This window comes from Erinaceus europaeus, chromosome 16, assembly GCF_950295315.1.
Source record: "Erinaceus europaeus chromosome 16, mEriEur2.1, whole genome shotgun sequence".
NCBI lineage: Eukaryota > Metazoa > Chordata > Mammalia > Eulipotyphla > Erinaceidae > Erinaceus > Erinaceus europaeus.
Window position 1 is genome coordinate 68,484,434 of NC_080177.1, and position 10,451 is coordinate 68,494,884.

At 52.8% G+C, this 10,451-nt stretch overlaps 1 protein-coding gene across 2 annotated transcripts; it reads left to right on the forward strand.

Annotated features, from left to right (window-relative positions):
• The first annotated feature begins 2,885 nt into the window (after nucleotides 1–2,885).
• Nucleotides 2,886–10,451, forward strand: RABGGTA (Rab geranylgeranyltransferase subunit alpha). 2 transcript variants are annotated; one of them, XM_016194304.2, is made up of 17 exons: nucleotides 2,886–3,193; nucleotides 3,519–3,583; nucleotides 3,732–3,842; nucleotides 4,196–4,320; nucleotides 4,519–4,706; nucleotides 4,936–5,139; nucleotides 5,424–5,507; nucleotides 5,589–5,671; nucleotides 5,761–5,862; nucleotides 5,966–6,071; nucleotides 6,184–6,235; nucleotides 6,387–6,475; nucleotides 6,680–6,768; nucleotides 6,855–6,971; nucleotides 8,982–9,095; nucleotides 9,336–9,423; nucleotides 10,228–10,451. In XM_016194304.2, exons 2-17 carry the CDS (start codon nucleotides 3,581–3,583, stop codon nucleotides 10,374–10,376), a joined length of 1,704 nt encoding a protein of 567 aa, XP_016049790.1. In that variant the 5' UTR covers nucleotides 2,886–3,193; nucleotides 3,519–3,580; the 3' UTR covers nucleotides 10,377–10,451. The 2 variants fall into 2 exon arrangements, with proteins under 2 accessions (XP_016049790.1, XP_060031270.1); XM_060175287.1 differs by lacking the exon at nucleotides 2,886–3,193 and adding an exon at nucleotides 3,254–3,332.

Consider the following 10,451-nt stretch of genomic DNA (forward strand, 5'->3'; position numbering starts at 1 on the left):
TGGCTTCCAGGTGTATTACACCAAAGCAAGGACCACTGTGGGAGGAGAGAGAAGGAGGGGGTGAAAAGAATCTTGGAGGGCGTTGGGTGGTAGCACAGCAGGCTAAGCACACGTGGCACAGAGCACAAGGACCAAAGTAAGGATCCCGGTTCGAGCCCCTGGCTCCCCACCTGCAGGGGAGTCGCTTCACAGGCGGTGAAGCAGGTCTGCAGGTGTCTGTCTTTCTCTCCCACTCTCTGTCTTCCCTTCCTCTCTCCATTTCTCTCTGTCCTATCCAACAATGACATCAACAATAACAATAATAATAACCACAAAGAGGCTAAAACAACAAGGGCAACAACAGAGGAAAACATAGCCTCCAGGAGCAGTGGATTCATGGTGCAGGCACAGAGCCCCAGCAATAACCCTAGAGGAAAAAAAAAAAAAAAAGAATCTTAGAGGCCTGCTACATGCTGATGTAAAAGGACCTGAGTTATGAGTGGGGGTTTTCTGCAGAGCACCTTCACAGAGAGAAGAGAAAACAATTTCATGGGTCAACAACTGCACTGTAAACCATTACCCCCCTAATAAAAACTTAAAAAAAAAAGCTGCCAGGAGTGGTCGATTCCAATGATAACCCTGACAGTAATTTTAAAAATTAAGTAAAATAGGGGAGTCGGTCAGTAGCACAAGGGGTTAAGCACACGTGGCGCGAAGCGCAAGGACCAGCATAAGGATCCTGGTTCAAGGCCCCCGCTCCCCACCTGCAGGGGAGTCGCTTCACAGGCGACGAAGCAGGTCTGCAGGTGTCTATCTTTCTCTCCCCCTCTCTGTCTTCCCTTTCTCTCTCCTTTTCTCTCTGTCCAACAACAACAACATCAATAACTAACAATAATAACTATAACAATAAAACAAGGGCAACAAAAGAGAATAATAAATATATATTTTTAAAAGACCTTTAAAAAATTAAAATAAAAATAAAAGTGCTGTTCCCATCCTCAGAAATTTTCTGTGTGACAAGTTTTTTTTTTTTTGTTCTACCAGAGCACTGCTCAGCTCTGGCTTATGGTGGTATAGGGGACTGAACCTGAGACTTTAGAGTCTTCAGTGTTAAGAGTCTCTTTGAATAATAATTATACTATCTACCCCACAATTTTTTAAAAATATTTTATTTTAATGAAAGAAAGAAAGATAGGAGACAGGTGGTGGCACACCTGGTTAGGCACACAGGCTATATTACACAGAGACACAGGTTTGAGCCCCCGATCACCACCTGCAATGGAAAAGTTTTATGAGTGGTGAAGCAGTGTTGCAGGTGTCTGTCTCCTTCCCTCTCTGCCTCTTTCCCTCTCTATCATCACCTTCTCTCTCAATTTCTGCCTCTATCCAATAAATAAATCAAGATAATAAAACAAATAAATAAAAGAGAGAGAAAGATACAGACAGCCCAGAGCACTGCTCAGCTCTAGTGTATGGAGTTACAAGGGACTGAACCTGGAACCCTGAAGCCTCAGGCATGAAAGTCACTTGCATAACCATTCTCCTATCTTCCCTTCCCCCAGAAAACTTCCACCTGATTTGGGCTTCCAAACCAAAAATTACCATGGGAACAGGGAAACAAGCATTTTCTTTGACAGCACACATGAAAGTCTATTAAGTCTGATTTGGGATATTCTAGAGAACTTCCTAAAGGCGACACTAGTTAAATCTTAAAGATGAACAGTAATCACCTGGCAAGCAAGAAGTGTAGAGGAAGGAGAGTCAAGAAGAGGAAACAGCTTACCATGTTTAGGAAACAGGAAGTAGTTCTAGAACTGTGATGGATTTTAACAGGGACAGGCAAGACATGAGACAGGAGGGTTGGGCTCAAGTGTCAACACACCTGATATACTATGCTGTGATTCAGTCTCTCCTAAAAAGCTGTCAGAAACCACACAGCATTTGTCTGGAAGAATGAACCAGAGGCACAGAGCATGAACTCTAGTGAGGTGGCAGGAAAGGAATGAGAAAACACTAAAAGATTTTCAACAGTAGGGGAAGGTGATCTTAAATTCTTAGTGCAAGGAATCTGATGGATGTGTGGTCACTTACACTATGTATAGTTGTGAAACTATACCACTGAAATCTTACAATTTTTTTTTTAACTTAGAGCCTTGAGTAGTTCTGGTATATGGGGACTGAACCTGGGACTTTGGAGCCTTAAGCTTGAGAGTGTCTTGGCATAACCATCATATCACCTATCCCCATCCAAATCCAACAGTTTTGTAAAACAAAATATTAGTAAAAAAGAGAGAGAGAATACATAATACAATGGGAATGAAGAGGGTGCTTAAGAGATTTAAGGATAAGTTGAGTGACAGTAGTGGCATTCACTATTATCGGATACATAACAGCCAAAATTAAGATTGGATGGAGGGGAGACAATGTTACCATTTGACTTTTTATGTCTTAGTGTTTCCGGGATAGCCCGGTGACATTAAGTTTTTAATGTGAGTGTATCTGTATACATATAATTAAGGCATGTACTTGTAAGATATTTGGGCTGGAAATGTGTCATCAGCTTATAGGTGACCATTAAAATCATGAGTGTGGATGATGTCAACCAGAGAAACTGTGGGTCGGATCCGTGGGACCAGGACAGAGGTCTGGGGAGCATCCACTTCTTCAGGAAGCGCAAGTCTTGGATTGTGAACATCCTCCCAAGAATAGTGTGTGACTTGCAACTGGGATGAGGTTCAGGCCCTGGAGACCACAAATACGTAGAGCCGGGAAGGCGCACACATCAAGTAAGGGGCAAAGGTGCAGAAGCAGCAGGACAAGGTGTCCACGGAAGCTGAGCCAACCAACTGCTGCGAGAGGTCAATAGAAAGACGACAGGAAACTCCGTCCGTTAAGATTTGGCAACTCGGAAGTGACCAGTGACGCCTGAGTAAAGTCAGTGGAGTGGCGAGAGGATGGTTTTCCGGCTGCTGAAGAAACCTCTTTGGGCAAAAGTGGTTTGCTTAGCTAGCCAGTTCCCAGAGGCCGCTGACCTCAGGGCGCCAAAACCACGCATGCGCGCTCAGACAGCCTCCTCAGTCCCGGAGCACGCGGCCCCCGGCCTGCAGGGGGCGCTGCATCCCCGCGGGCAGGGGAGTGGCGCCGCTCTAGCTCGCGCCCAGGCTCGGTGGCAGGAGCCGCAGCTCCGAGTGCCCCACGCCTCCTCCCAGCGCAGGTGGGTCCGCCCGCGGGGAGCGGGAGCGCCAGGGAGCCGGGAGGTGGGCTGAGGGTCGCAGCCTCCAGGCGCCGAATGATCGCCTCGTCCGCAGGCCCTGGCTCGGGTCGGGGCGGCTCCGGCTGGGGACAGGGCCCAGGTGTCTTTCCAGTCCGGCGGGAGACTCCTCTTGGTTCGCAGCGCAGTGCAGTGCACTAAGTCACACGCCGGGGGTCTCGTTCCAGGATCCCCCCAGGTCCCCCCAGGCTCGCGTGCGACTTCCGGGACTAGCTGGAGGCGGGACTAGTAGGGGCGGGGCGCTGATGATAGACACCTCTCTTCCCAGGTTGCACGGTTACCCCTAGCCCCCAGCCCCTCCAGCCTGGTCCTGAAACCAGAACCGGCATCATGGTGAGAACCCAGAGCCCAGCCCCTCACCTGTGCATGCACCACCACCCCCACCCTGCATGGCCTGTACCACCTTTTCACCTGGGGCTCCTCAGTGGGAGGCGAGGGAAGGGCTTCTGTCTGAACCTTTCCAACCTGCCGGTCCCTGTAGCACGGGCGCCTGAAGGTGAAGACATCCGAAGAACAAGCGGAGGCCAAAAGGATCGAGCGAGAGCAGAAGCTGAAGCTGTACCAGTCAGCTACACAGGCTGTGTTCCAGAAGGTGGGGCCCTCAGAAGTTGCCACACACACACACAAACCTAGGTGCTCCCCCCTCCCCCAAACCCCTGCCTTACTGTAGCGCAGAGGCAAAAAGGCAGACCTCAGTTCCTACTGCCTGGATGCCAATCTGGGTTCAGTTGCCTGGGCAAATTAACTGAATCTCATTGGGACTCAGTTTGCTCGTCTGCAAAACAGGGCTAATAATTGCAACTCCTACAGAAAGTGGTGGGAATTGAGTGAGAGTGAACACGTGTAAAGTGTAGACTTCACCAAATGTTTGCAGTTCTGGTTATGTGATTTAGCCCTGTGGTGGGGCAATGCTGTGACCTCTGACCCTGATACCTGACTTCTCAGCGCCAGGCAGGTGAATTGGATGAGTCAGTGTTGGATTTGACAAGCCAGATCCTGGGCGCCAACCCAGACTTTGCAACTCTCTGGAACTGTCGAAGAGAAGTGCTCCAGCAGTTGGAGACTCAGAAGTATGTAGGGGTATAGGACCGCCTTAGAAAGAAAGCCCTGACTCAAGTCCTGCTCTGCCTGGATCCAGGGGTGGAGGGGCAACAGGCAGGGGAGCCAGATGCCCGCCGCAGAGGGCAGTGGGGGGCTGGGTGCAGAATGTCTGGAGTAAGCGGAAGTTGGACGTCAGAACTCTGATCTGCATCTCTCCTTGAGCATAGATCCCCTGAGGAGTTTGCTGCTCTAGTGAAGGCAGAACTGGGCTTCCTGGAGACCTGCCTAAGAGTGAACCCCAAGTCATATGGGACCTGGCACCACCGTTGCTGGCTGCTGAGCCGCCTGCCAGAGCCCAACTGGGCCCGGGAGCTGGAGTTATGTGCCCGCTTCCTGGAAGTCGATGAGCGAAACTGTAGGTGTCTTGAGTCTGTCCCCACAGCCTGCCCCTGTCCCACATCCTGGTGCTGGGGCTCCACTAAGGCCATGTGGGAAGGGGTAACCAAGATAAGCATTTTTTTTTCTGCCTGTGCATAGAACTGGGACCTCCCAGGGAACTCCAGGAGGAGAGTAGCCAGGGAGCTCCTCGTGCCCTGCTTTTGAGAAATGCTGTCTCCCTCCTCCCCCCACCCCCCCCGTTACAGTTCACTGCTGGGACTATCGGCGGTTTGTGGCTGCACAGGCTGCTGTACCCCCCGCAGAGGAGCTGGCCTTCACCGACAGTCTCATCACCCGAAACTTCTCCAACTACTCCTCTTGGCATTACCGCTCCTGCCTCTTGCCCCAGCTGCACCCCCCGCCAGACTCTGGACCACAGGGGCGCCTCCCTGAGGATGTGCTGCTCAAAGGTACTAGAGTCAAAGGGTTGTAGGGGCCTGGGGAAGACTTTTCAGCTCCCTTTCCCAACCCAGATGCCTAAGCCAGGCCCTGTCCCTGTCACATTGTGCCTGGCTCTGGACACGCATAACCTTTAGCCCCTGGCTGCAGAGAACTCAAGTACCCAAGGGGAAAGATAAAGCCATGGTGCAAGGCATGGAGCTAAGGGAAACTTCGAGCTGGAGGTCCTCCAAGGGGTGGGTGGGATGTTGGGGTGGCCGGAAACCCATGGCCCATGCCTCCTTGGCCCCTGCAGAGCTGGAGCTGGTGCAGAATGCCTTCTTCACTGACCCCAACGATCAGAGTGCCTGGTTCTACCACCGCTGGCTCTTGGGACGAGGTGCACAGTGAGGAGGGGGCTGGGTGTGTAGGGACTGGTAGGATTAGGAGAGGACTTAAGTATTGGCTGTTTTTCCCCCAGCTGAGCCCCAGGATGCTTTGCGCTGCCTGCATGTGAGCCGGGATGAGGCCTGTGTGACAGTCTCCTTCTCTCGGCCCCTCCTGGTGAGTCCCACAGTTTACGCCAGACAAATCATGGGATTGTGGGCCCAGTACTGCTGCAGACTGACAGGTCTCTCTGTTCCTTATGCCAGGTGGGAGCCGGGTCAGAGACCTTGCTGCTCATAGTTGATGCATCCCCTCAGGCTGTGGAGTGGAGGACCCCAGATGGCAGGAACCGGCCAAGTCTTGTCTGGGTATCTCAACATTGGTGGGGCAGGATGGGGGACTGGTGCAGGGCCAGCAACAGACAGGCACACTAGTGGTAAGGCGCAGACCCTTCTATCCTTGTGCACCCAGCTCTGTGACCTGCCCACCATCTCCCTCGATGACCAGTTGTCCCAGCATGCATTTCGAGTCATTTTGACCACCAGTGATGCTCAAAAGGAGTGTGTGCTGTTAAAAGGTGATGCGGCCTGCAGCCTCTACCCCTCCCCCGCCTCCCCCCCCCAACCCTGTAGCAGCCTCCGTTCTTCTCTTCCTCTCATGGGGCACCCCCCCCCACTTCTCCCCCGCAGGCTGTAAGGAGGCCTGGTCCCGGGACTCAGCTACAGATGAGCAGCTCTTCAGGTGATAACCAGGAGACATGCAAAGACAGCATGGGGCATCAGGAAGCTCAGTGGGAGGCTTTGGGACTTGGGCAGGTGGCCTCAGACTGAGGCCGAGGAGTAGCCAGTACCCCAGGGCCGTGGGCATCACCCCTCCTCCTGCCTACCTATAGGTGTGAACTTTCGGTGGAGAAGTCCACGGTGCTACAGTCCGAGCTTGAATCCTGTAAGGAGCTGCAGGAGCTGGAGCCTGAGAACAAATGTGAGAAACACACACACACACACACACACACACACACACACACACACACACACACACACACACACTTCCCCAAGCCCCTGCAACCTAGAATTTCTTCTAAGATGGTCCTTTTCCTGGGAGGCCCTTTGAGAATCGCTGAAGGGCCCCAATGATAGGCACCCAGAGGAGAGCCCAGGAGAGATCGTTCTTCCTCCACGTCCCCAGGGTGCCTTCTCACCATCATCCTGCTGATGCGGGCACTGGACCCCCTGCTGTATGAGAAGGAGACCCTGCAGTACTTCCAGACCCTCAAGGCGAGTTGGGTGCATGGGAGCAGGCCCGAGGGAGGCCCAGTGGGCAGCGGGAAGGCACTGACCTGCGCCTTGCCCATCCCCACCAGGCTGTGGACCCCATGCGGGCGACATACCTGGATGACCTGCGCAGCAAGTTCTTGCTGGAGAACAGCGTGCTCAAGATGGAGTACGCCGACGTGCGCGTGCTGCACCTTGCGCACAAGGTGCAGCTACCTTGACCTCCCTGACTCCTCTCTGCCCCCCCCCTTCTCCCTTCTGGCCTAACCTGCTTTCCCCTGGTAACTGATTTTATTTATTGTATTTTATTTTAGATAGAGACAGAGAGGGAGAGAGGGGGAAAGAGAGAATGAGAGGGAAGCTCCCTTCGTTGCGGTGGGGGCTGAGCTTGAGCCTGTGTGGCACACACGTCAGAGCCGCACATTATCCAGGTGACTCTCTTGTCAGTCCTCCTCTCATAATTGAAACAGCATCAGGTTGTAGCATCCTGCAAGTTCCAGGTAGACAGCATTATGACTTGACATCTGTCATACTGCTCTGTGCTAGCCACCAGAGTCTGGTTGCCACCCTCCGCCACCGGCCGGCTTTTATAAGCTCTGCCGGGGTCTCGGCTGTGGCCTTCTGTGTCCACTTCACACACCTCTGGCGTGGTCTTCTGTGCATTTTTGGGCATTACTTCCCAACCAAAGTTGAGTTCATCTTCCCACAAGCCTGTTTCTTCCAGGCCTTGCTTTCTGTCACTTGTTCCATCATTCCTTTTGTTAACCTGTAAAAAATCTTGAATCAGCCAGGAGCTAGCTCATCCAGTAGGACCTACACTTCACTGTGCACAAGGACCTGGGTTCAAATCCTCAGCACCACTTAAGAGCACCGTGCCCAACACAGACTTTGGTGTGTCTTCTTCTCTCTTTGTCTCTCCCTTTTAGTCTCTTTCTCCCTTGTTTGTTATCTTGTTGCTATACTACATTATCTGTTTTTACCAGCGCACTGCTCTGCTCTGGCTCATGGTAGTGTAGGGGGTTGAACCTGGGACCTTGGAGCCTCAGGTATAACTAATGCATAACTATTAGGCTATCTTCCCCTCCCTCTACCTTAAATTTTAAAAAAGGAAGAGTCCACTGGAAGTGGTGGAATTATATAGTTACAAAATTCCAGCACTGAAGCCCCAGTAAGCCCGCCTCCCCCCTAAAAAAAAAAATTCCTGAATCACCAGGGCCTCCTGCCACCCTGCAACAGGTCAGTCACATCTTCATTCTCTCTTCAGAGAGGCCTTCACACATACTGTGCTCATCCCCACGCTTTTCTCTCAGAACAGGCCCCAACGGTGAGAGCCCTAAAAGCTTCTAGATGTTTCTAACAACCTCCTCAGGCTGTGTTTTTCCTCTGCCTGTCATTTCCTCTGCCTGTCATTCCCAGTCAGTCTTCCCAATACATCCTTTCATTTTTCCTTTTTTTTTCTTTCTATTTTTGTTTGGTAGGACAGAAAGAAATTGAGAAAATAAGAGGAGGTAGGGAGGGATAAAGAGAGACTCCTGCAGGCCTGCTTCACTGCTCGTGAAGCTTCTCCCCTGCAGGTGAAACTCAAACCTGAGTCCTTGAGCATGGTAATGTGTGTGCTCACTCAGGTATGCTACCACCCAGCCCCTCACACCCATTTTTTAAAAAAGATTTTATTTGTTTATTAGATAGGAAGAGAGAGAGAGAAAGAACCAGACATCACTCTGGTACGTGCTACCAGTGATTGTACTCGGGACCTCATACTTGAGAGTCCAGTGCTTTATCCACTGCGCTACCTCCCAGACCACCCATATCCATTCTTTAGCATTTCTTATTATCATTATTACCAGAGCACTGCTCAGCTCTGGCTTATGGTTGTGTGAGGTAATCAAACTTAAGATTTTGTAGCCTCAGATGTGAGAGTCTCTTTGCATAATTACTATGCTGTCTCCCCCGCTCTCAAACATTCATCTGACTACGTCACTGCAGACACCTCCACTCCTGCCAACCTGACCCCCAGCTCCACTCCTGCCAGTGTCCTGTCAACCACAGAGCCCTCCTCTGTCCTCTGAATCCTGCCCCCCAGCCCCACATTCCCTGTCTCCCATCTGCATCTGCTCCCGCCTCTCCTCAGCAGAGGAGCCCTGGGGTCTTTGTGGAACACAGAGGCTGCCAAGGACCCTTCCCCGAGTCTCACTGGGTATCCACCCCCTGCTCAGGATCTGACAGCTCTCTGCCACCTGGAGCAGCTGCTCTTGGTCACCCATCTTGACCTGTCGCACAACCGTCTCCGATCCCTGCCACCAGCCCTGGCTGCCCTGCGCTGCCTGGAGGTAAAGCCCTCACTCTTCCCTCACTGCCCAGCGTGCTTCTCCCTCCTCTCCCCACCCCAAGTCAGTCCACCATGCAAAGAGCTGCCTAGCTTCTCCTTGCCCTCCTGTCCCCAGCCTGACCGACCCAGGAGCCCCCCTCTGCATATAAGCCGACCACCCTGGGTTCCCAACTGCCCATCCCAGACCCAGGCTGTCAGCAGCCCGCTCTGCCCCTCCTTCCCTACCCTCCCCACAACCCAGGTGCTGCAGGCCAATGACAATGCCATCGAGTCCCTGGATGGGGTCACCAACTTGCCCCGGCTGCAGGAGCTCTCAGTGTGCAACAACCGTATCCTTCCTTCTAGGTGCCTCTCAGGTGGGGGGGTTGTGTGTGTGTGTGTGTGTGTGTGTGTGTGTGTGTGTGTGTGTGTGTGTGTGGTGGTGGGGGGGGGAGCACAGAGGGAACGGCAGCCTGGGGAGGGTGGAGAAACACTCTGTCAGTCTAAGCTGAGGAGAGAGGGAGGGAGGCTAGTCTGGAGATGTGTGGAGTTGTCTGCCCAGCACTGAAGAAGTTCCACAGGGTAGCGCTAACTTCCTTGAAGAGGCAGCTTATAGTTGTCCTTGGGTACCATGTGTTTAAGATCTAGGCTGCTGGGCCATAGAGAGAGCTCATTTGTCTGTGCAGGGTGCCTGCACTGCCAAGCACACAGCCTAGGCAGGATTCCTGGCACCACACAGAAGGTGCTGTGGCAACAGGGGAAGCTTTGATACTGTGGTGTCTCCCTGCCCCCCAGAACCCCCCACTCTACATCTGTCTACTTGAATGGGGGGGGGGGGGTTTTAGTGACCCAGAGTGATGGAATCATGTATGTGTGAGGCCTCAGTTCTGACCTTTGGTCTTCAGTTCCACTCAGCAAGCCTTGGCCATTTTTGAATAGTGGGCTGGCTTTCTCCTCAGCCGGTCTCTACCACACCTCAGAAGCCTCCAGTGCTTCCTCCCTAGCCACTGTGGACCTTGCACTTCACACCCTCTGTGCAGCACACAAGATGCTTCAGGCAGCAGCCCCAGCTCCTGAGGGAAAGCAGTGTGGGGTGCATAGGAGTGTGTCGCCCTGGGGAACCATTCACATTCTCCTTGACGCTCCTGCCCAAGGCCTCCAGCAGCCTGCAGCACTTCAACCACTAGCCTCCTGCCCCAGGCTGGCCCTCCTCATTGTGCAGGGCAACCCTCTGTGCCAGGCAGCTGGCATCTCAGAGCACCTGGCTGAACTGCTGCCCTCAGTCAGCAGCATCCTCACCTAAGAGGCCCTGCCCCCTGCTCCCACCTTTTAACTTATTGGGACTGAATAAATAATGGGGAACCCCACAGACTGCTCA

Excerpts from the sequence above, each read along its gene's own strand:
- RABGGTA (XM_060175287.1), top strand. The coding sequence starts at position 3,269 with ATGATCGCCTCGTCCGCAGGCCCTGGCTCGGGTCGGGGCGGCTCCGGC. Across the intron at positions 3,843-4,195 it reads CACAGGCTGTGTTCCAGAAG|CGCCAGGCAGGTGAATTGGA; the intron begins GTGGGGCCCTCA and ends CTGACTTCTCAG. Across the intron at positions 9,424-10,227 it reads GCTCTCAGTGTGCAACAACC|GCCTCCAGCAGCCTGCAGCA; the intron begins GTATCCTTCCTT and ends CTCCTGCCCAAG.